The sequence below is a fragment of the Vulpes lagopus genome, chromosome 15 (genome assembly GCF_018345385.1).
Source record: "Vulpes lagopus strain Blue_001 chromosome 15, ASM1834538v1, whole genome shotgun sequence".
NCBI classification, from domain to species: domain Eukaryota; kingdom Metazoa; phylum Chordata; class Mammalia; order Carnivora; family Canidae; genus Vulpes; species Vulpes lagopus.
The window spans coordinates 25486778-25512693 of NC_054838.1; the positions used below are offsets into that span (position 1 = coordinate 25486778).

At 37.6% G+C, this 25916-nt stretch overlaps 2 protein-coding genes and 1 pseudogene across 4 annotated transcripts in view; 1 reads left to right on the plus strand and 2 right to left on the minus strand.

Moving 5' to 3' along the window:
• The window catches only part of C2CD3 (C2 domain containing 3 centriole elongation regulator), a 149725-nt gene extending 125451 nt beyond the window's left edge, over positions 1 to 24274 (minus strand). For all 3 annotated transcript variants that reach the window (XM_041729982.1, XM_041729980.1, XM_041729981.1), the window contains exons 1-5: positions 24044 to 24274; positions 19296 to 19565; positions 16216 to 16373; positions 2274 to 2497; positions 1269 to 1516 (exon numbers count right to left, since the gene is read on the minus strand). In XM_041729982.1, coding sequence (XP_041585916.1) covers positions 1269 to 1516; positions 2274 to 2497; positions 16216 to 16373; positions 19296 to 19565; positions 24044 to 24098 — 955 coding nt within the window. In that variant the 5' untranslated portion in view covers positions 24099 to 24274. The remainder of the gene's footprint in view (positions 1 to 1268; positions 1517 to 2273; positions 2498 to 16215; positions 16374 to 19295; positions 19566 to 24043) is intronic.
• On the minus strand, positions 12462 to 13351 carry LOC121476246 (annotated as a pseudogene).
• Positions 24275 to 24544: 270 nt separating the features above from the next.
• The window catches only part of PPME1 (protein phosphatase methylesterase 1), an 88584-nt gene continuing 87212 nt past the window's right edge, over positions 24545 to 25916 (plus strand). The window contains exon 1 of the mRNA XM_041730438.1: positions 24545 to 24820. Within this exon, the coding sequence (XP_041586372.1) occupies positions 24720 to 24820 (101 nt within the window). The 5' untranslated portion in view covers positions 24545 to 24719. The remainder of the gene's footprint in view (positions 24821 to 25916) is intronic.

The following is a 25916-nucleotide window of genomic DNA, read 5'->3' on the forward strand; positions in this document are numbered from 1 at the left end:
TAGGATCTCACTGAAGATTAAAATTAATAACTATAGGAAACAAATTGAGGGTTGCTGGAGGGGAAGTGGGTGGGGGAATGGGGAAATTGGGTGTGGGCGTTAAGGAGGACACCTTATCGAATGAGCACTGGGTATTACATGCAACTGATGAATCACTGAACTCTATGTCTGAAACTAATAATACATGATGTATTAATTAATTTAATTTAAATAAAATTTTTTTAAAAATAAAAGAATAAGGACGCCTGGGTGGCTCAGCGGTTGGGCGCCTTCCTTTGGCTCAGGTCATGATCCCAGAATCCTGGATGAGTCCCCTGCATCAGGCTCCCTGCAGTGAGCCTGCTTCTCCCTCTGCCTGTGTTTCTGCCTCTCTCTCAGTCTGTACCTCTCATGAATAAATAAATAAATCTTAAAAAAATAAAATAAAATAATAAAAAAATAAAATTAATAGATTGTAATCAGAGTACATTTTCAAAAATAAGTGCTCACAGACATTTCAGTTAAAAAATATGAAGGATGTCTTCTTGAAAAAAAATCCTTACTAATGTAAATTATGTACCCACATAGTTATTTTAAAGATTTTTCTACTAATGCTGCAGCTTTTCTACTTTGGAAATTTGCTTGTAAAGATGGAGACAAATTGTTATGCCCCCGCTGTCACAGAGATAAATGGTTGAGCATTACATGTAATGTAAGGTTATCTAAATTGCTTTTATACTACTACTCCCAAATAATCCTATTTGGATTTCTTTATTTCAGTCTAAGCCCTTGTACAGGTAAACTAACTGCTTCCTACTTCTGCTTGGCTGTAAGTCATATTTAATTCCCAGGCTTAAGATTAGCAGTTGCTGTGCACTGAATATTCCCACTGAGACCAAGAATTTTCAGAATGTGAAACAGATTTAGTACTAGCCTCTGTATGGTGGCACAAGTAAATTTGCTGATGAGATAAAAACTGCATTTGCCTTGAATTATTTGGGAAAAAATAAAGAATAATTTATCATAAACACTTTTCCCCTGTATCCAGGTTCATTTTAAATGACTCCTTCCCTAAACCTATAATTGGAAGCACCCAGTAATTATTTAGTAATAACTTACTGGTTTAATAGAGCTGTCTAAATGGTGAGCAATTCTAAACTATAGTGAAATCACTCACTTTTATTTGGTTATTTATTTCAAACAGAAGGCTTGGTTCTCTTTGAAGACTGGCTAACAAACAGTAATCCCAATAAATATAGCTTAGACTTGGTTCACAAATACATACATACCTGAAAGAAGGTCCTTGGTAGGGGGGTTGTTTGAAGAAAGAATGCATGAGTCACTGTGACTCTTGGCCACTGTTCTAATTTGAGGCTGGAATTCAGAACTGTTAAGAAGGGACATCTGCTTCCGTGGGGCCTTGCCTTTCAGAGTCATAGACTCTAAACTCTGTCCTGAATTAGGATGGTGTTGTAATCCAAAGAAAGAGTCCTTTATTGTATCAGAGTTCTCTGCAAAGTACAAGTGGTCCTTTCCCCTGTTATAAAACAAAGGAGAACTTTAGCAACTACTTTAGTATCAGTAGTTTACAGCAGTGTAGCTTAAACTTTGGAAATCTGTTTTTCATTTCCCAAATGAAATAAATAATAGATGTTCTATCTACAGTTGTATGGTTGTGGCTCAAGTATGACGATGAAATAAAGAACTCAGTTGGGGTGCCTGGGTGGCTCAGTCAGTTACATGTCTGACTCTTGTTTTCCGCCCAGGTCAGGATCTTAAGTCATGAGATCGAACCCCATGTTGGAGTCTGAATGGACTCCATGCTCAGGAGAATCTGCTTGAAGATCCTCTGCCCCTCCCTCCACTTAAGCACATGCAAGTGTGTGCTCTCTCTCCCAAACAAATCAATCTTGAAAAAAAGAAAGAGCTCAGTACAGAGCCTGACACAGAGCAAATGCTTTGCAATTATTTAAAATAAAAATCTTTCTCTCGCTCCATCCTGTTTCATGAAATAGTGCCCTTTCCCTCTTTCTCCCTATCATAGCATCTGTACATGACTTATACTTACGTATCTGCATCATTGGCCTCCCCACCAGATTGTGAGCAGTCCTCAAAGACAAGAATTGTCTCTTATTAATTTCTATTCCCAGTACTTGGTACTAGACCAGGCACACAGTGGGTACTTGATATTTATTTGCTGAAGAAATGACTACTTTTAGTCTTTTATCCAAACACAAATAAAGGAAAGAAATTATGAGTACAGTGGGAGTTAGTTGACAGACTCTGGTAATTACCTTGGAGTGGTTGATCTACTATTGTTAGCTGCTAACTCTTTTCCATCAATTTTGGTGATAGGCATCTTATGAGGCCTTGATGGAACCAGAAACTGGGTGCTGCTGGGTTCAGTATATTCTCTGAATTCCTGCTCAGATAAATGTACATTTTCTGTCACATCAGGGGTAGGAAGAGGATTGTAGCTGTTATAAGTTTCTGACAGAGGCTCTAGGGCAAGTGAGACCTGAAAGAGATATACATGTAATATATCACAAATTTTCTTTTATAGCGACTCATTTTAACGTTCCCTACTTAATATAAATTAATGGTCCCCATTCTTTGTAGGATCAAATTCAAATTCCTGCAGAAGCCTCACTTCTCACTTTGCTCCCCTCCTCCATCCCTCTCTCCTAGATATATCAATTATTTAGGGTTCTTTAGATGTACCTTATGTTTCATTCTCTTATGCCTTGTATATGCAATTTCCTTCAATATTACTTTCTCTGTGAAAACTTTTCTTAGGTTTTTAAAGATCTTTATTTATTTAAGAGAAAGAGCATGAGCAAGCACAAGTTGGGGGGGAGCAGAGGAAGAGGGAGAAGCAGACTCTCCACTGAGCAGAGAGCCAGAGGTCAGATGCAGAGCTTGATCCCAGGACCCTGGGATCTTGACCTGAGACAAAGGCAGATGCTTAACCAACTGCACTACCCAAGTGCCCCTGTGAAAACTTCTCCGTGTCCAAGTAGAGATGTCATGGCCACTCTCTTCTTCATGCTTCTGCTGGTCCATCAAAATAACCCCCATTTACTGAACTCTTTACTATGGGCCATAAGGTGTGCTAAGTTCCTCACCCAGAGAGGCTCATGTGATGATATAACTCTGTCAGGAAAGGATATTGTTCTATTCGGAAGTTAAAAAAAAAAAAAAAAAAAGCAGAGGCTTACAGGAGATATTTGTCACTTCTAGCTTATTCATTACCCTGATTCAATTTTAATTCCTTGAAGGTATGAACTTGTCTTTTTCATTTTTGTATGGACAAATAGTCATAGGCACTTGGTATATTATGCTTAATAATGCCTAATTCTTATGTCTGATGAATAAGAGAGTAACAACACCTTCCATATCCTTATTGTTGGTTATTTAAGAAAACTAAGACCCTAGTTCTATGCTGGAGATGAGGCAGGGTAAAGAAGGAGAAACACTAATATGAAAAGTAATCACTTGAATTTTCTTTTATCATCTCATTCCTGTTGAGTTCAGGTTCTCTATTAAATGGCTTTCCAGACCTCTGAAAAGTCTAATGGAAGAACAAATTATTTAAAAAGTAGAGTCTAAAACAAAGCTTTAGGAAAGAAATTGAAGAATATATCACAAAAGAAAAGAATAATGGTGTTGAAAGTTCAATTATAATGACAGAGAAAGCAGAAGGAATTGTCCAAGCAGCCAAAGAGTCAAATAATGATGAAGGGCCTAACACAAAAAGGAAAGGTTGCAGTTAGATATTTTAAGATGTCTTTGGAAAGGTCAATGGAATAATTTGTACAGAGAAACTGCCAAGGTACAGACTCCATAAAATACACTTGGGTCTTGATGAGAATTTTGTTCTTGAACCAGGTAACAAAGTCCTTTAAATCTATTCACCATCAAGATTTTCTACAAACACAAATGACAGGAATGCCATTGGATAAATACTCTGCGTAGTGATCGCTATAACAGCATCGCATAAAGTCCTGGCTGCCCAATGTAAATGTCAGAAAGTATTCCCTTACCATTCATCATTTTTTCAAAAGACTGCCACTATATTTTAGAAACAAAGATGACACTGAGAATAAAGGCATATGTCCCTGGCCTTAATAATGACCTGCTGTCTGGCTACTGAGTTTTGCTTTTTCTCTAAGTAGATCTGAACCAAACACAAAACAGCTTATAGGTCTATAGTACCAGTTGTCCTTAAAGAAAGAAGAAAGTCTAGGTTCCTGCCACAACAATCTTGTAATCAAAACATGTGCTAGCTTAACTCCTCTGTTCAATTAACAATATTTGTTGATACTAGCTCAGCACAAGGCTCTGTGCTACCTGTCTGAGGCAAAGAGATGAATAAAACATGGACCCTGACCATAGAACCTTATAGGGGAACTTAAAAAAATATTTTTAATACAAAATGGTGAGCTCTGAGGTAGAGATGTGTATTGGGTGGTAAGAGAAAGAGGAATCTGAACTTGGGGGAGAGGTGAGGAACACCCGGGACAGTTTCCAGAAGTGAAATATATACATCTGGATTTAGAATCTTAAATACGAATGATACAGATAAGGCTAAGGGAGGTTGAGGTAGAACATTCCAGGCAAAGGGAAGAACATTAGTTAAGCTTTAGAGGTATAAAATAGAATACTGTAGAACAATAGAAGGATTTCCTACAAGTCCAAAGGATTTCACTCCTAACACCTCTGCTTCCACATAATGTACCCAATATATTCCTGTATTCATCTCCTAGATCATCATTCTTATCCACCTCAGTCATGCTCCTTCCCAATCATGTTTATCATTGTGCTCACTCCTCTGCCAACCCCTTCATGGAGCCCTGTAGGATTTCTATTTTATACAAACTACCTTACCACTTCAATTGAACATCTTTCTTAAAATGTCCTAATTTCTCCACAGTCTTCTCCAATGGAAACTACTTCTTTTACTAGCCAAGAGAAGGGAAGTTGACTTACTCCTTCCTAGTACCTTCCCCAGACCATCATTCTGTCACCTAAACATAGCACATCTCTTCAGAAGCCCATGCTATCCATGAATACCACAAATTTACCATAAGATTCTCACATCCATAATCGAGCAACCCTAAGGACGTTCATATTCTTCTCTTAATGACAAGGCTCTCTTCAGGACTAAGCTGTCTAAAATTATCTACATAACATCTATCAGTATCACTGATAGCACATTAGTATGCCTATTTTTCAGTCTTATGCTGGTCAACATAGCATTTAAAATTTTTAAAAATTATTTAACAGGGACGCCTGGGTGGTTCAGTGGTCTAGCGCCTGCCCTCGGCCCAGGGCATGATCCTGGAGCCCCAGGATCAAGCCCAAATCAGGCTCCCTGTGTGAAGCCTGCTTCTCCCTCTGCCTATGTTTCTGCTTCTTTCTCTTTCTCTCTCTGTGTGTTTCTCATGAATAAAATTTATATATATATATAAAAAGATCACTTTAAAAACTGTTTAGTTTTTAAACTAAAAATTATTTAACAATGCTTTAAAATACCAGATTTTATGTAAAATTTTGGAATTCTGGTTCTCTTGAAAAATCAGAAGATCCAACAATGCTGGGTCTCCATTACAATGTGACAAAAATTAGCTCAAGTAGACTAATAGCTTTAGTCAGGGTACATGGTCCAATTTGAAAAGTCCCCAGCCATGTCCCAATGAGGCAGAGCACTAACTATTGTTTATCATCTCACTTAAAAATATTGCTTTCTTATAATAAAATGGATATTTTTAACCTATGAATAGATGCATTTAACCACTACCATAACCAAGACAGAGAACACTTCCATTACTCCAAAAAACTCCCTGGGACTATCACACTCTCCTCACCTCTAATCCCTAACAATAGCTGATCTATTCTCAACCATTATAGTTCTGGCTTTTTGAAAATGTCATGAAAATGGAAACCTACAGTATATTATCTTTTGAGATGGATTTCTTTCACTCAGAATAATGCCTCTCAGATTCATCAGCATGGTTCGTGTATCAGTAGTTCACGTCTTTTTACTTATTTAGTAGTATTCTATTAACATGGCTTGTCACATTGGCTGATTTTCAAATACTGAGATTAGACCCCATTTGGACATGGTCTTACTACTCTTTTATATACTGCTGGACCCAACTTGCTAATATTTTTTTGAGGATTTTTAGGCTTATTTTTTGGTCTAAATCTTGTACTGTCCTCTATTTCGCTATCAAGGTGGTGGAAGTCTCATAAAATAAGTTGAAAAGTATTTTCTCTATTTTCTGGAAAAAAATTGTACAAAATTGGTGCTATATCTTTTTTTAAATGTTTGGAAGAGGGCAGCCTGGGTGGCTCAGCGGTTTAGCGCCGCCTGCAGCCTGGGGCGTGATCCTGGAGACCTGGGATAGAGTCCCACATTGGGCTCCCTGCATGGGGCCTGCTTCTCTCTCTGCCTGTGTCTCTGCCTCTCTGTGTCTCTCATGAATAAATACATAAAATTAAAAAAAAATAAATGTTTGGAAGAATTCACCAGTGAAATTATCTTGGCTTGGTGATTTATTTTTTGGAAGTATTTAAGCTGCAAAAGCCATTTCCTTAATAATTACAGGTCTATTCAGGTTACGTATTTTATCTGGAGTGATTTTTGGTAGTTTGTCATTTTCAAAGAATTGATCAATTTCATCTAAATTGTCAAATTTATGTGTACAGAGTTTATACTATCCCTGTCTTTGGGTTCCATAGGCTGTTGTGTCCCTTAAGGTAGAATCAAGAGGAAAGTGAAATATTTCTTGTGTCCATGAAAGAGAGAACTAGAGACCTACGATTTTCAAAAGAAATATAAGGCATATTTCTTTGTGGAAAAGACTATTCCTAATGGTGAAATAAACCAAAGAAAATGTGACTGCCAGGGGGAAAAATGTAATCGTCAAAGACAGCATTATGAAACAAACTACAGTAGGATGATAATTACTATGTAGAAAAGATGATAAAAATGGAATAAATAGAAAGGAACAGATTTTAGTTAGATTATTAAAATGAATAAAATAAGTGGTACTCCTGTGACAGGAAATTATGTATTTAAGATAAAAAATTTTAAGGTACAAAAGTCTCTTATAGATGATAACATGTATTAAAGAATGTAGCCGAATTTGTGAATAATAAACATTTGCATATGTAGGTATAATTAAAATTATAGGTGTTCCCAATGTTAGCAGTAGGCCATAAACTTACAAGGTAAGCTGAGTAAAAACATTAAATAATTTGTACTTTTCTTTGTAGTTGATGAGAACACAAATAAAAACAACTCGCTGACAGCTGTGTTTATTTAAAGTATCAATGAGAATTTTTACCCGAGTTAAAAACTTTTGGAGGAGATGCTCATGGCAAACAAATTGAGGAAATGGTATTTCTCCAACTGAGGAAGGTCTTAAAAAGTTTATTAAAGATTGATAACAATGGATGATTCTTTTAGTTGACAATAGACTTGTTTCAAAATTTAAATTCAAAGTGCAACATTTTGCCAAGACAAAGAACCATAAACCTACTATCTTGTTTACTTCATCTTAAAAGCTAAAAATTAACGCAGAGCTGCCTGGGTGGCTCAGTGGTTGAGCATCAGCCTTTGGCTCAGGTCATGATTCCAGGGTCCTGGGATCAAGTTCTGCATCAGGCTCCTCACAGGGAGCCTGCTTCTCCCTCTCCCTATGTCTCTTGCCTCTCTCTCGGTCTCTCATGAATTAAAAAAAAAAAAAAATCAAACAATATACATATATAATTAACATATAAATTAAACTACTGCGGTCAGCGTTTTGCTTGATAAACTGGATCAGCAGTACTACAATCTGTTTTTACTATATGAATACTAGGTGGTATGAATACTAGGTGGTATGAATACTAGCAGTATTACAATCTGTTTTTACTACATGAATACTAGGTGGTATATACACACATATATATATGAAGCTCTGTGTGGTGTTAAAAGTTTTTGCTTGTTAAAAGAAGTCATCTGGTTTATGTTTTCCAGGAGAAATCCCACCCCAGATCACCAGGAAGTACTGATCAAATACAGGACTATTTTAATTGACACGAGAGGTTATATAAATTACTCAATGACTTATCTCCAAGTGGATTCACAAAGAACTATATAATATGTGATTCAATTTATTCATTTTTTTATGATTCTATCTTTGGAAAATTTATTTGGCAAGGAACCATCTATCCCACTTTTCTGTATTTTTTATGCTAAAACAGGGTTTCCAGACATCAAAGTGACAGTATGAAATATATTTCTAAAACTGTAAAGACCAACATCCCAAAAAGACTTTTTTTGATTTGCAATGTTATGAAAACCAACACTGCTCAATTTGCCTTTCTCAATTTATACTGACAGTGCAACATGGAAGTTAATGCAGTGCAGTACAATATTTAAGCTTAAATACACTTGAATATCTTAAATTTTAAGAATATCTTAGAAATAAAATCCAACTTTTGTGCCAAGATTCTGCCTTTGTTTGGAAATAAAGGCAGCCATGTTTGTGAACAGTTATTTTGTCATGAAACTGAATAAAAACTAAATTTTATTCTTAAATGGTTTTATTTTTAAAAGATTTTATTTATTTATTCATGAGAGACACAGAGAGAGAAGCCGAGACATAGGCAGAGGGAGAAACAAGCTCCCTGTAGGGAGCCTGATGCGGGAGTCCAGTCACAGAACCCTAGGATCATGACCTGAGCCATAGGGAGATGCTCAGCCACTGAACCACCCAGGTATCCCTCTTACATGGTTTTTAAAAAATGCTGTAATGCTCATCAAATATAAAACATCTGGTATTGAAAACCTGGTAGAGAAGAAAAAGTATTGAGTTTTTAATCATATCAAAGGAATGGATTTCAAAAGCAAAGAATTTATAATTAAGTTTTTTTCTAATTTCAATTTAAAATAATCATATATATGTATGTATTATGTTACATGCTCATATGAGGTTTTTTTTTAAGTTTTTAAAATTAATTTATACCCCCAACACGGGGCTCAAACTCTGACCTCCAGATCAAGTTGCATGCTCCTCCAACTGAGCCAGCCAGGTACCACAAGTTTGGTATTTTTTTTTAAAGTTTATTATATTTATGGTTGATTTTTCTTTTTCTTTTAAAAGATTTTATTTATTTATTCATGAGAGACACACAGAGAGAAGCAGAGAGATAGGCAGAGGGACACGCAGGCTCCCTGCAGGGAACCGGAATTGAGACTTGATCCCAGGACTCTGGGATCACACCCAGAGCTGAAGGCAGACGCTCAACCACTGAACCAACCACTCAAGTGTTCTGGCAGTTGATTTTTCTTGTCGTCAGTCTGTTTGACTTGTTATTTTCAACATCTGACCTATACCAATAATAGAATACAGAAAAGCTTCCTTTCTTGGTCAGCTTGGTTCCGATGATCTTTATTGTCAAAGTACTCTGAGCAACCTCCAGCCAGCTTGGCCCTTATTATTTAAAATTGTTCTAACTCCATAATCTCTGTTTTCCTTTAGTAACTATGCATCTGTCTTCTTGAGGTCTGACGGAACCTGATCTTTATAGCAACAGTCTAAAGTCACCTCTATTCATCTTCCAGTCTATCAGCTGTCCATTGGCTTCATTTACCATTTGACAAGAAGGATTCCATATTTAGTCAATTCATGACTGTTTTGGGGGACAGCAAGTCAGTGGTATGACAAGAACTCCATCACTCACTATGTGTTATTTTTCAAAAGTTATTTTTATTAAAAAAATATTTTATTTATTTATTAGAGAGAGGGAGATTGAGAGAGAGAGAAAGAAAGCACACTCAGGGAAGGGCAAAGGGAGAGAAACCTCAATGCAGGGCTCCATCCCACATCCCTGAGAGCATGACCTGAGCCAAAATCAAGAGTTTGACAACCAGTTGAGCCACCCAGGGGCCCCAAAAGTTATTTTTTTCCCCAAAAGTTATTTTTAAACTAATATTTTGCATTCATGTAAAGAGTCAAACAGTTTTATTACAAAAATGAGCCCCTCACATAGACCTCCATATTTTTCTTTTCTGAGAGGCAGCTACTTTCAACTCCTGCCCCTGATTCTTAGGGTATTTACTTCTATAGTTCCAAATAATGTCCTTATATTTATGTCACATATTGATCCTCCCTCAGTTTTCAGGCATTATCTTTTGACTTAATATGGAAGATATAAATTTAGCTCAATCCCACATCCATCTACCACCTCATCTTCCAATCTGCTCATCTAGCTATACTATAAACACTGATTATTGATCTAACTGAAATTACTATTTGAGCATGTATACTATTTAAAGCTGAACCATGAGATGTACAGATTACTTTTCCTTTCCTATGAAGCCAGAGAGTTATTTTAGGCTTTGCATACCATACAGTCTCTGTCATAATTATAGTAGCTCCCCCTTATCCACAGGGGATACATTCCAAGACCCCTATGGATGCCTGAAACTGCAGATAGTTCTGAATCATATATATATATATATATATATATATATATATATATATATACACACACACACACATATATATAGAATATATATACATATATATATATATACACTATGTTTCCTATACTTATATAAGTATGACAAAGTTTAATTTATAAATTAGGCATGGTAAGAAATTAATAACAATAACAAAATAAATTATGTGGATGTGGTTTCTCAAAATATGTTATACTGTACTCATCCTTCTTCTAGTGATAAGATGGTAAAATGCCTACATGATGAGATTAAGTGCAGTGAATGACATAAGCATTGTGACATAGTGATAGGCTACTATCAAACTTCTGAGGATAAGTCAGGACTGCTTCCTGACTGCACTGAAACCACCAAAAGAGAAACTGCAGACAAATGGGGACTACTGTACTCAACTTTGCTATTGCAGCATGAAAACTGCCATCGACCACCATGAATAAGTACGGCTATGTTCTAATAAAACTAATCTACAAATATAGGTGTTGAGTGAGTCAGATTTGCCTTGGAAGTTACAGCCTGTGAATCCCTGAAGAAGATAAAATAGCCCAAAAGCCTATGAAAAAATACTCAATAGATTAATCATCAGGAAATCCAAACTAAAACTTCAGTGAGATAGCAGTACATACTCACTGAATGACAAAAATTAAAAAGACTACCCAAACCAAGTGCTAGCAAGTATGTGGAGAATGTTTATATACTACCGATAGGAATAAAGTCACACCACCCCTATGAAAATGGTTTGAAATGGTTTGGTTGTTTCTTAAAAAGTTAACCATGACTCAGTAATTCCATTCTTGGATATTTCCCCTCCCCCAAAATAAAAACATGTGTCTATACAAAGAATTGCTTTATTTATAAGCAGCAAAAAAGTGGTAAGGAAAAAAAAAACCTCAAATGTCCACCAACTGGCAAATAGATAAATTATGGAATATCCACATAGTGGAACACATCTCTGCAAAAGGGTACTACTAATATCTCTTAGCCTGGGTAAGGAGACCATAGGTGTTCACTGTGTGGTTATTTATGTATTTTATATATATAAGATACTGTTTGGCATATCTCTATTTAGGAAAAACAACACAAAAAGTTAAAGTGAAATAAAATACATAATGCCTAACATGTGGAAGATAGACATACAACAAATGTTGATAAGAAAATGATCAGAATGAAACCCCTTCAATTTTGTCTATCTCAAAATGTTCCTCCTCCATGCCTCTTGGTTATAATTCCTCCATCCCAATGAAACCCTAGCAATTGTGTTCATGATAGAAACTCATTCCTATTTAATTCTCTTCATGATTTTACTGGCTCAATTATCCTCTTATTTTCAATTTATTTCTTCACTTGCTTCTCTTTGGTCTACAAACAAATCATAATATTCTAAAAAGAAGTCAGCAAACTTATTCTGCAAAGAGACAGAGAATAAATATTTTAGGCTTTATCTATTGCATATTCTTCTTCTTTAAATGACATTTTAAGGGGCACCTGAGTGGTTCAGTCGGATAAGTGTCTGCCTTTGGCTCAGGCCATGATTCTTATGGTCCTGGGATCAAGTCCTGCATAGGGCTCCCTGCTCAGGGAGGAGTCTGCTTCTCTCTCTCCCTCTGCCCCTCCTCCTGCTAGCATTCTCTTTCTCTCAAATAAAATCTTTTTTTTTTTTTTTAAGATTTTATTTATTCATGAGAGACACAGAGAGAGAGAGGCAGAGACACAGGCAGAGGGAGAAGCAGGCTCCATAGAGTCAGCCTGATGTGGGACTCTATCCTGGAACCCCAGGATCACGCCCTGAGCCGAAGGCAGACGCTCAACCACTGAGCCACACAGGCGACCCTCTCAAATAAAATCTTAAACAATAAATAAATGACCTTTTGAAAATGTAAAACCTATCTTTAGTTAGAAAGCCAGATATGGAGCACCAGGCAGTGTATCAACCCCTCTTCTAAACTAGTACCAAAAAACTTTTGAATTCTGCTACCCACTATCAGTCATGTCCTCTCAAGTTCAAGTAAATTTGGCATGTCCCCCATCACATGCTTAAATATGACGTTAAGATGTTAAGTGTTTCCATATTTTTAAATATCATTTAATCCCTACAACAGGGTTGCCTGCCTTTTTTTTTTAAGAATGAAAGGGTTGTACAATTTAATTTCTATATAAATGACCATTTGAATACACAAAGTATCAAATATAAACAGTAGTGTAGAAGAAAATAAATTGGCAGAAATAATTACTCAACCAGTAGCAATAATTAAGACTACCATTTAAAAGATCTTCTATACATTAAAAAATGAAAAAATATTGTTATAGGATTTTACAGCACACAACTTAATTCAATCCTAATTCATAACTATTATACTTCTTTCTTCTTCAGTATTAGTGGGCCCACATTATCTCCTGTCAATTCATTGTGTGTATTATGTGAACCATCACAGGCAGGAAACGTCTTAGAACGCCAACACCTACAGTAAGCTGCTTTAGTGAGACACAAATCTTCAATGTTTATTTCATTCACCACTTTGGGATTTTCCTTTTGTATTTTAAAATTAATCAAGCTATCCTTCTGCTGTTTTTTCTTCGGGAGGAATGGACATTGCAAGGTAGCCAAGTAGTGCAAGTACACCGAGGAAAGGCAGTAACCGAAGCCATTCTGAAACTGTGAGCCGGACGAACTCGGTAATGCTCTCGGGCACTGGGAGCCGCTTTAGGTACGCCTGGAACTGCACCTTCACGATGCTCTCCAGCACCATCCTTGCCAGCAGCGTCCACTCCCCTCCCGCCTCAGCTCCACCCGCGCCTGCGTCCAGATGGGTTCCAGACGGGAACCTTTGCCTCAGGTTGTGATCCTGGGGTCCTGGGATCGAGTCAGGCATCAGGCTCCCCACGGAGAACCTGCTTCTCCCTCTAGCCTGTGTCTCTGACTCTCTCTCAAATAAATAAACTCTTTAAAAAGAAAATAATCCGGGATGCCTGAGTGGCTCAGCGGTTGAGCGTCTGCCTTCGGCTCAGGGCGTGATCCTGGATTCCCCAGGTCGAGTCCCATATCAGGCTCCCTGCGTGAAGCCTGCTTCTCTTCCCTCTGCCTATGTCTCTGCTTCTTTCTGTGTGTCTCTCGTGGATAAATAAAATCTTAAAAAAAAAAAATCCCTACAACAATGCTGTGAAGTAAAATTTTAGTATGTTCATTTTACAAAATAGAATATGGAAGCTCAGAGAGGACAAGTGAACACCAGAATTATTTTGTAGCCATTTCTGTTCTGGTTTCTCCATTGTCCATAACTGTTTTTCCATGTCCAAGCTCTAGTGCTATTTCCATTAGATCACACCACCTCTCCCTCCCTTCACTGACATTTATTTGGCAAGCAAATCTCTAATTGCTAATCTCTAATTGATTTCTTTATTCCCTAATCTTTTAAAATCTGACTTCTGCCTCCAATGCTCTATACAATTTTCCAACAAACCCAATGACATTTAAATAAAAAACACACAAGTATTACTGTATCAATGGATATTTAAATACGGGAAAAAAATGATGCAGCCACTTTAGAAAACAGTCTGGCAGTTCCTTAAAGTTAAACATACTTTTCCTATGACTGCAATTCTATTCCTAGGTATATACCAAGATAAATGAAAATGTGTTTACAAAAGAACTTATACATAAATGTTCATAGAAGCTGCCATTATTCATAGGAGTCAGGTGGAAATAATCCAAATGTCTATCAACTGAAGAATGGATAAACATGTGGTCTATCCATATAACGGAATATTATCCAGCCATTATAAGGAATAATGTACTGAAACATGCCCCAACAAAGATGAACCCTGAAAACATTATGCTATATGAAAGAAGCCAGTTAGAAAAGGCTACATAATATATTATTTCATTTCTATGAATTGTCCAGAACATGCAAATATTTAGAGACTGAAGTTAAATTAGTGGTTGCCAGGGACTGCAGAAAGGTGAAAAGGGGAATGACTGCTAATGGGCAAAGTACTCCTTCTTAGGGTAATAAAATGCTCTAGAATTAGATAGTAGTGATGGTTATAAAATTCTGTGAACATATTAAAAACTAGTGAATTGTATACTTTAAAGGGGTGAATTTTATGACATGTGAATTATATCTCAATTTTAAAAATAGGAAAAACCCCGCCTAGAATCCTAAGTCCAACTGTTTTCATTTTTCCTTAGTCTTTCCCAGGCATTGATTATGAAAAATCCATTTTTCCATGCAGCTACACAATCATAACTATGTGTAATTTTATCTTTTATGGAAACAAAATATTCCACTAACAGACTATAATCTTAATATTGTTGAGTAACTTATTTTCATTTTTTCAACACTAAAAGTGTATTTCCATAAGTAGACATTGGCATACAGCTCCCCTCTCTTTTTATGGTATTTCCTTAGGATAAGTTCCTAAGAGTATGGTTACCGAGGTAAATGGTCTGCAGTAATTTTATGGCTCTTGAGACAGAATGTCAAACTGTTTTGCAGATCTAATGTGAATTTATACCATCATCAGAAAAAGAGGAATAAACCAGACTCATTTCACCATGAAGTTACCGATGTAGTGTCACTATTTTTAAATTTAATACATTATATATAAAAATATGATAAATACAATTTTAAAATGTTACATTCTTTCATTCAGTTGGAATTACTTCTGGACTATATTCTGTTCCACCAACACAATTATGTGCTCATAGTTTTTTTTCTTTTTCTTAAGTAATCCCTACACCCAACAGTGGGGCTCCACCTCACAAACCCGGATCAAGAATCATGTGTCCTTCCAACTGAGCAAGTAACTTATAGTTCTATAAGAAGTTCTTACATCTGGTAATGCTGTATGTTCTATACAGCGCTTATAGTTCTATAAGAAGTTCTTACATCTGGAATGCTGTATGTCTTTTCTTATATTTTTGGAACTATTTTCTTATATACTTGTTTAAATTTCCATATTTTAGAATATACTTGATAAGGTATAAAACCCATGAAATTTCTAAGCGATTTGAGTCTCAGAATTTTCTAGGAAGCACTCTCAAAGAGTCTCCCTCAGAAAGGACCCTTCTATGTTCTTCCCCACAATCCTACACATACATGTAGCATAATACCTATCATTCTACATTCTACTTGTTATTATTCTATTTTTTCCTATGATTTTGGAAAACTACATGAAAAGATCATCTCTTATTTCTGTATCCTTAGTGGTACATAATAAAGCATCAAAAAAATTTAGGCTAAGTCAATGAATGAACACACCACAGATACCACTTACATGAGTCAATAAGCAATTATTGCTTGGCACTATGTTTAAAACTGTGGGAAAAACATAGAAAGCAGAAAGCACTGTCTTGATTCCCAGGGACTCTAGAAACTAAAAAGAAGGGAAATTAAAGGGAGACTACTAATACATAATTTTAGAGATTGTGTAGGATTATAACTAACAATAATTACATAATCAATGTTATAAATTTAATAAAGAGTATAGAGAAGAATGAATGCAGCAGGAGCTATGGAAGACTTTTGGCACTTGAGATGGGCAGTAAAGCACTAAGAGGATTTGGGTAATTAAGTTATATTACAGTCTTTGGGTAAAAACATGAACAAAGGCATGAAGTGGGAATTAGCATGATATATGGGAATCATTTACCTAACCATTCTATAAACAGACTCAACTACTTGTGCTAAAAATGTTTTATTGTATTCAACAAAGAAAATATTTTTTACCTGGAGTTCTCCAAGTTTCTTGGATGTTGGTGAAACAATGGTAAAAAATCCACTGATGTGATGAGTTGGAGAAAGCTGATCTAGTCCACTGATCTGAACTCTACCAATTGGAAGATGATCAAGTTTGGTGATTACTTCCAGCACCAGCACAGCCATGTCTAATCAGAAATAATTACAACATACACAGATATTTTTCATTTACCTTCATTTTTTTTGGAAGTGGGAAGGGTATACATTAGAAAACTTTTTTACTTAAAAAATTACTTTATTTTCAAATAAAACATGCACCTACCACATCAGTTGGGCTGGGGAAGAGTGAACTCAAGAACAATAAAGTTTTAGAGAAGAATGACAAATACCTCACACAGAGGATAAAAAAATTAAATTTATATAATTGGCAATGATTGCAGGGAAGACTTGCATATGGCTTGGATATTAAAGAGTGAGGTTCTCTCAACTTTCTTTTCAGTGTTTCGCTGTTTTATATATAAGAACCCAACTGCTTCTGCTTGCTGCAGTCTGCCTGGTCTATGGGGACAGGAGGGACTCTGAAGAGCTAGGATCTCCTAAAGCCTGGTGGTAGTCACTTAGGATTGGGGCCCAGTGTTGGCTTTATCAGACTGGACACCAGGCTGCTTCCTCATGGCTTCCAAAACCATGCACTTTATTTTTTCAAATGAAACATGCATACAAAAGAGTACATAAAATGCCAGTGTGCTGATTATCACATCAATAGATATCTTCTTACTGAAGAATTTTTAATCACTCTTCATTTGTTTATTAATAATAATAAATAATACCTACCACATAACTTAAGAAATAGCTATACTTTTTCTAAGTTTTCAGTTAGAGCATATATCTTATAAACTAATGTTTGATCTCTTGTGTCTTCATTTTCTAATTTTTAATAAATACATCATACTCACATCCACAGCTGGGCCTCACATACAAGGTTCACTTCATCCATCTCTTCTTCAAATCCTACCTTCTACAAAGCTTCTTTCCTAACTAGATTTATAGAATTTGAATACTGACCCATTTGGTGGTTAACCCCTTCAATTTATTAATGGGAAAATTAAGGCCCAGGAAAATGAAACGGCATGCTCAAATTCAAGCAACCAATTAGTGCACAACAGAAGTAGGATTCTGCTTTCCTAAGAACTTATGCTAAACTTAGCTCCGAATAACTTCCTGGAATATTCATATGGTACTTACTATACGTGCCAAGTAATGAGACATTTAATTACTGTTTGGCACTACTCACTACTATTTCATACATATCAGTTTTGTTTTTCTCAACTAATCTGTAAGCTCCTTTTGATCAGAGACTACATCTAAAGTTTCTGTGTTCCCCACAGTGCCCAAGACTTAAATATTTTTATAAGGCTCACACCTACAGTGTGCCAGGTAGTGGACCAATCACTTTACAAAAATTTTTTCATTTAATCTTCTCAATAATCCCTGCCAACAAGTGCTATTATCCCCACTTAACTAATAGGACACTGAGGCTCCAAAATCTTAAGGAACATCTCAGCAGCCGACAGCCACCCAATCCTGAAGCTAGAATTCCAATTTAAGACTGACTTCAAAGCCAGGTTCTTCTCATTCAACCAGGCTGCTTCTTCATGAAAAAGCCAGGTGAAAGAGCAGCTATCTAATCCCATTTTACAGATGAAGAAAAGGGGGAGTCAGACATGGGAAGAAATTTTCCCTAAATCTTACAGCTGATAACACCAATCAGAAGTTCAAACGCTTTCTTTATTACACCACCTGATGCTCATATAAATGTCTGATCTGCTGATTATCACATCAATAGATTTCTTACTGAAGAATTTTTATTCACTCTTCATTTGTTAAATTAGGTTTATAGCATTCAGAGCATCATATAAGAGTGCTGATCATGTCCTACCTTGTATTGTAACTAAACCTCTCTGTGAATTTAGTTAGAATTAGATACCATTCTGATTAAATTGATCCATTTCTGTAATTCCCCAGTGCCTAGCACAAAGTCTAACATACGCTAAGTGCTCAATATATATCTTCTGACTGAATTTTTTGTCCTTTATATCTTGAGATTTTCAAAATTTTTTTCTTAATAGAATATAAGCTGTTTAAGGACAGTTTAACCTTTAATTCACCTCTCCCGTGTTCTTAGATTAACAACGTTTACATGATACTTAATTCTTACTGACTTGATTTGATAAATAACCCACCATCCAAAATGTGTTTATGTGAAAGCCTGATCCAAATAGAGAAAAAACAATACATTTAGAATGCTTTCCTTGAACAGAAATGAAGAAATCTTGGCTCCTGGTTTCCTGTAAATGGATCCTTCCCTGCTCTGAAGACCAATATTACTAATTTGCTAACCCATTCATTTAGCATGTATTAACTTGCATTATTAGTAAAGTTTTTATATATATTAGAATTTATACATATGCTTTTATATATAACTCTTTCCTTAAGTATAATATAAGTCCCAGAACAGAGACTACAGTTATTACTTAAAGAAGCATGGGGTGGCAAAAGTGAATGAGTTTTGGTGTCTGACAGAAATTGGTTCAATCTTACTTTTACCATTTATCAAAAATTTAATCAAATCTTTGCCCTAAAGATTATAATTTTTTTTAAAGATTATTTATTTATTTATTCATAGAGACACACAGAGAGAGAGAGAGAGGCAGAGACACAGGCAGAGGGAGAAGCAGTCTTCATGAAGGGAGTCTGACGTGGGACTCCATCCAAGGTCTCCAGGATCCCGCCCTAGGCTGCAGATGGCGCTAAACCGCTGTGCCCCTGGGGCTGCCCTGCCTTAAAGATTATTAATTTCATCTCTGAACCTCAGTTTCATTGCCTATAAAACAAAGCAAATGTCTTTTTTGCAGGGTTATTAAGGATTAGAAGTAATATATATCAACAGCTGGCACACAGTATACTCTTAATAAAAGGTGGCTGTTGTAAACTTCTTTCACTCAATAATTAACAAAGTCATAGATTCTATATACACAATAACACCCACTGCTAACAACATAACACATGATTATTAGGCCTGCAGGTAAAATGATAAGACAAAAACATACCAGTTAGATAAGAGGTAAACTGCTTTGGACCACAGCGAACAGCATAACGTGTAGTTGTTCTCACAGCTTTTGGTTCAGTTTGCAATGCGTCCCTAGGACAAAATAGGGTTCCATCTGATGTTTCACCCCACCATCTCACTCGGACAAGTACACAAGAGGGAGGCTTTGCAATCTTCCATATGACTTTATCGACAGTAAGTTTCAGAAAGCAGCGTAGCTGGCCTTCAACCAGAGGTGGTAGGCTCGTAGATGGAGAAATGTCACTCAAACCTGTGGAGGAATCCAAAAACACTAAGTCAAAATTTAGACTAAATATAGAAGCATGTATTTTTTTTAAAAAAAAAGCTTTATTTATTTACACTGAGAGAGGCAGAGACATAGGCAGAGGGACAAGCAGACTCCCCATGGGGAGCTTGATGTGGGACTTGATCCCAGGACCCAGGATGGTGACCTAAGCCAAAGGCAGATACTCAATCACTGAGCCACCAGCTGACCCTATACTCTGCTTTTTGAATGAGAATGTACATTTTAGTCTCTATAGACTGTTTATCCTATGTATTCTAATATATAAGAAATAAATAGCAAATCAGACCATAGAATAACCTACCTAGTCACTTAAGCCATCTTGATAACTAATTAGTATTCAGGGTCTGATTCAGGTTATTGTGGAAAGGAACATAATACCAACATAAGACATACTAAAACAAACTCCCCTTTAATTGAAAGATACCATTTCATGCACATCAAAACCACAAATGAGATATCACCTTATACTGTCAGAATGGCTAGAATTAAAAAAAAACAAGAAATAACAAGTGTTGTCAAGATGTGGAGAAAAAAAAGAACACTTATGCACCATTGGTGGGAATGTAAATTGGTACAGCTACTGTTGGAAAACAGTATGAATGTTCCTTAAGAAATTAAGAATAGAATTACCACATGATCCAGTAATTTCCACTACTGAATATTTACCCAAAGAACAAGAACACACTAATTAGAAAAGATATATGCAATCCTATGTTTATTGCAGTATTATTTACACTAGCCAAGATGTGGAAGCAACCCAAGTATCCATTGATAGATAAATGGATAGAGGATATGTGGTATATGTACACAACAGGATTTCATTCAGCCATTAAAAAAAAAAAAAGATCTTGCCTTTCAAACAACATGGATAGACCTAGAGGGTATTATGCTAAGTGAAATAAGTCAGACTGAGAAAGACAAATACCATGTGAGTTTACTTACATGTGGAACCTAAACAAACAAAAAGCAGAAATAGACCCATAAATACAAGGAAAAACTGATGGTTGCCAAGGGGAGAGGAATGGGAAGATGGGCAAAATAGGTGAAGGGGAGTGGGAGATACAGGCTTCCAATTATGGAATGAGTAAGTTACAGGGATAAAAGTAAGGCATAAGGAATATAGTCAATGATATTGTAACAGTGTTGTATGTATGGGGATAGATGGAAGCTACACTTGTGGTAAGCACAGTATAACATATAGATTTGTGGAATCACTATGTTGTACACCTGAAACTAATGTAACATTGTATGTCAACTATACTTTAATTTAAAAAGATACCATTTCAAAAATACAAGTATAATGATACAATGCATAGGTTTTTAAAATCTCAGAATTAAAATTTTTCTTCCAAGTATTTTTTAAAAAATTATTGCAATGTCTAGGTTTTATTTATTTATTTAAAGATTTTATTTATTTATTCATGAGAGACACACAGAGAGAGGCACAGGCAGAGACACAGGCAGAGTGAGAAGCAGGCTCCATGCAAGGAGCCTGACGTGGGACTCGATCCTGGGTCTCCAGGATCACACCCTGGGCTGCAGGCGGCGCTAAACAGCTGCGCCACGGGGGCTGCCCAATGTCTAGGTTTTAATATATTTTTACCTCTTACTTTAAAACCATCACTAAACATGAAACAGCAACAACTCCCTTCACTCAATGCTCAAATGATTAAATCTATACCATATGACAGCATTTCAATAAAAACCACCTTAAATTGTGTATTTTCTTTCCTGCCAACGTCCTTCAGTCAATGAAGACAGACACCATCATCTTCAGATTCTGCCACATTTTACTACAGTACTGGGCTCATAATATTATTGGCTTTTATAGTGGTTTTTTTTTTTTTTTTAAGATTTTATTTATTCATGAGAGACAGAGAGAAAGAGAGAGGCAGAGACACAGGCAGAGAGAGAAGCAGGCTCCATGCAGGGAGCCCGATGCAGGACTTAATCCCGGGTCTCCAGGATCATGCCCTGGGCCAAAGACAGGCGCTAAACTGCTGAGCCATCCAGGGATCTCCAGCTTTTATAGTATTTATTGGATTTCAGACAGATAATAAATGTAAACTAGGCATTTAATCATGACTTTGTATAAAACTTTCCCTTAATGACCCTGTCTTCCATTCATAGTTATATGAATTCATATATCTGAATAATACTCATATACATATGAAGATAACTATGAACCTTGTGATCTATGAAGATCTATGATCTTTGCATGATTCATAGTTATTTTCATATGTATATCTATGAATTATTCACCCATAAAAGAATGAAATCTTGCCATTTGCAACAACATGGATTATATTAGCTAGAATATAATGCTAAGTGAAGTTAGAGAAAGACAAATACCACGATTTCACTCATGAGGAATTTAAGAAACAAAACAAATAAACAAAGGAGAAGGAAAAAGAGACAAACCAACAGACTCCTAACTACAGAGAACAAACTGATGGTTACAAGAGGAGAGGTGGGGGGAAGCATGGGTGAAATAAGTGATGGAGATTAAAGAGTACACTTATGATGAGCACTGAGTAATGTATACAATTATTGAATCACCATTCTGCACATCTGAAACTAAATAACACTGTATGTTAACTAGAGTGAAATTAAAAAAAAAAGAAATCATTCCTATATTATACACACATTTCTATTCCTCTTTTTCCATGGAGAATGGTCATGCCTAACAAGAAGAAAATATACTGGAGTATATCAGATCAGGAGATCTATATAAGTAAGTCTTTGGATTTCTAAAGCGAACAATTCTCTGCTCTCTAGTCGAAGATGATCCACCATAATCTTTATAGATAACTAGTTTAAATATAAAAATAATACATGGGTGTGTATATGAGCATTACCATGTGTGTGTATATATATATATATATACACACACACACACATATGGTATAGCAAGAAAGACATTCTTATGTTATTTCTATTTTTATCTACCTCCTATCAACCAAATATACTTGGCTGGTTTGGCATAGGGAACACCAGTATTGAATATATCCATGCTTCTATTTCATATCCTCCCATCATTCCTGGCAGGAAAGGTACTGCCTCAAACTGCCTTATTATCTTTAAACAGTTTGGATAAGATTCATTCTCAGGGGATCCCTGGGTGGCGCAGCGGTTTAGCGCCTGTCTTTGGCCCAGGGCGCGATCCTGAAGACCCGGGATCGAATCCCATGTCGGGCTCCCGGTGCATGGAGCCTGCTTCTCCCTCTGCCTATGTCTCTGCCTCTCTCTCTCTCTCTCTCTGTGTGACTATCATAAATAAAAAAAAAATTAAAAAAAAAGATTCATTCTCAGACTGTAGATTCAGTCTTTAATCCAATGGCCTAATGTACTATCACCATACCTAACACCACTTTACCTATAATGTAAAAAGCAAAGTCACACAATGTATGTTTGTTTGTTTGTAGGCAGCTCCACTGAGGTTCAATTTCTAGTTTCCTGATCAGTCCTGGGTTACTAGGGCACCTGTTTCCTCCACAACTAACACTTCCCTGCTTTTCTGGTGTGCATATTTCTCCTTAAGCATACTATCCTGATAAGGTCCTCTTGCTACATACTCTTTCACCACCACTCCAACACTACCACACTTTGTCACTCCTCCCTCTTTCTTCCACAACTATCTTTCCCAACTCCTGCCTGTACCCCTTCATGCTTCAAGATTGCCTCATGTTGGACCCATTCAACCAACATTTACTGAGTCCTGCTTTGTGCTAGTTCTTGGGGATTCAGTAAAGTATAAAACATGATCTTCTCCTATTAGAATTGACATACCACCTCTCCAACATGTGTTTTTTTTTTTCCCAGTCCGTGTGGAACTCCAAAGGTATACTTTCCCACACACAGACAGTCACATATTTAGCTTTGTTATCAAAAGCACTCCTAACTCATGGAGATGTAATAGCACAGTGACTATAGGTAATAGAGGTACTGCATATCTTAAAGTTGCTAAAAAAGTACATTTTGAGAGTTTTCATGACAAGAAAAAAATTTCTTAGTAGCGGTGATGGACGCTGACTAGACTTACTGCGGTGATCATTTCCCAACATATACGAATATCCAATCATGTACAACCTGAAGCTAAGATAATGTTATATCAATTATAACTCACTTTCAAAAGGTTAAAAAATTCCTAGAATTTTTATTCCCTTTCTTTAGAAACGTTCTGCCTGTACCCTTTTAGCCCTCACCTCGGCCCATTTATTCGCCCGTTTTGTCCCCCTACTTCGGCCTCTATTTCCTTTCCATTCGTGTGAGGGCGAAATGCCTTCTCTTTCGACCTTTTCATTCTTTGGTTATTTCCCTCTTTCTTCCCTTCTCCCTCCTTTTTCACAGGCGCATGTTGAAGTCTCCCTAGAATTCCTTATACCTGGCTCCCCTAACTCCGCCTCGTTACTCTTTCCTTAACCTTTGGTCGCTCCGGTTACCTCTTTTCTTGCGGCCACGGACGCCCGCAGACCCCTGGCCTTTTCGTTGTTTCATGACGAGCCAGAGCTCTTCTTCACCACCTGAACTCTGGCTCCAGCACCTAAGCCGTCGCCTCCCGCCATCCCTTCCCAAGGCGCCTGCGTTCCCCGGCAACCGGAGCCGCCGGGCAGCTTGGGAAGCAGGAAGAAGCGGCTCTCCCTCCAACAGCCTGCGAGAAGCGGTAAAAAGGAAAGGCGCCAAGACGTCTTACCGCAAGAGACTACAACACCCAGGATGCTTTGCTACACTACCTCTGCGAGGTTGGCCGCTGTCGTGTGCAGCTGCGCAAGCGCAAAGGGATACGCCCTTTGAGGACTTCATTGCCCGGAGTGCATTGCCTTTAGGAGAGCCTGTCTTTCCGGCGAGGGTCGATGAGCTCTCCGCTTAAGGTCTAATAGATCCATAGACTCCGTTACCCAGCTTCCTTTGTGGAGGGCTGTTGCGCACTTCCGGTGGAAGAGCTGAGGAGAGGGGGTGGAGTTTACGGAGCCGGTGGGCGGTGGGCGGTGCTGCCGGTAGCTGGGTGCTGTCCAAAGGCACTGGGCGTCGCTGGGGGAGTGAGCTGTGACCTGCTGGGCCGCACTTAGCGTGGGACGAAGCTTAGGCTACTGTTTGACTACCTGAGGCCTTCCCTTCATGTCGGCCCTCGAGAAGAGCATGCACCTCGGCCGCCTGCCGTCTCGCCCACCTCTACCCGGCAGCGGGGGCAGTCAGAGCGGAGCCAAGATGCGAATGGGGTACGTGACCCATACCCTTTTTCCCTAGAGGCCAGGCCCCGGCCATTGGAGAATGGTGTCTCTAGGCGTTTAGAGCGGCACAGCAAGGGAAGCCAAGGATGGGAGCGAATGTTAGCGGCGGCCTGGAGACGTTTCGATGGTGTTGAAGGCAGATTTGGGAACTAGGGGAGGCGCCAAGTCAATGGAAATTGGAGGACAAATAGTATTGAAGGAAGGAGGGAATGAGGCAAAGATTGAGGAAGCTGAGAGGATAAGAGATGTAGGAGGCACCTCCAGAAGAAGTGATGGAAGAGGTTTGAGGAAAGGTATTAGAGTAGGGGAATATCTGTCAGGGAGGGTTGAGAGACATGGAGAATGACTGAGAAAAGTTGAGGGAATTAGGGGAACAACTAGGAAAAGATTTGGGATAGTAAGATGACTGAAGGAACTAGATATTAGAAAAGCTGAAGGATGATAACACCTGAGGCAGAGTTGGAGAAGGAAAGTAAAATAGGGAGCAGAAGGTTCTAGAGAGAGTGCCTAGGGCTGTAAGAGGCCGATTCAGGGAGTGAGGGGGTGATTAGGAGATTAGATCTCTTAAGGGAGAACTGAGAAAGCTTGAAAACAGGGCCAAGGAAAGATGGAGAATATAGCTAAATAGACTGTTATGGGTAAAAGGAACGTGCTGAGAAATAAGGGTAGGGAGTAAGGGGAGGAGTGAAGAGGAGCTTAGAGAGTGACCATGGGCTCTAGAGATGCAGAAAAGATTGGGAACAGGGTTTAGGGAATGAAAGTGCTGCAGAGATAAGGTATGAGAAGCTTAAAGAGGAAATTTGGGCAGTTGATTTTTGCCAGGCAAGTAAGTCTGATGGAGAAGGTACATACTGTTTGAGAAGATTCAGACTTAATGAAGCATTCAGAGTAGCCAGTTAAAACGTTTGAGGGAAAACCATTTACTGGGAAGGGAGGAGCTGTGTTGAAGAGATAGGTTTGGGAAATTTTATGTCGTTGAATGGCTTGTGCCAGATTAGGAGTTACTCAGGTGTAAGAGAGGGTATCAATTGAATATAAGAGAGGTAATTACTGGAAAGCAGAGGGAATTGAGTAGGCAGTTGTT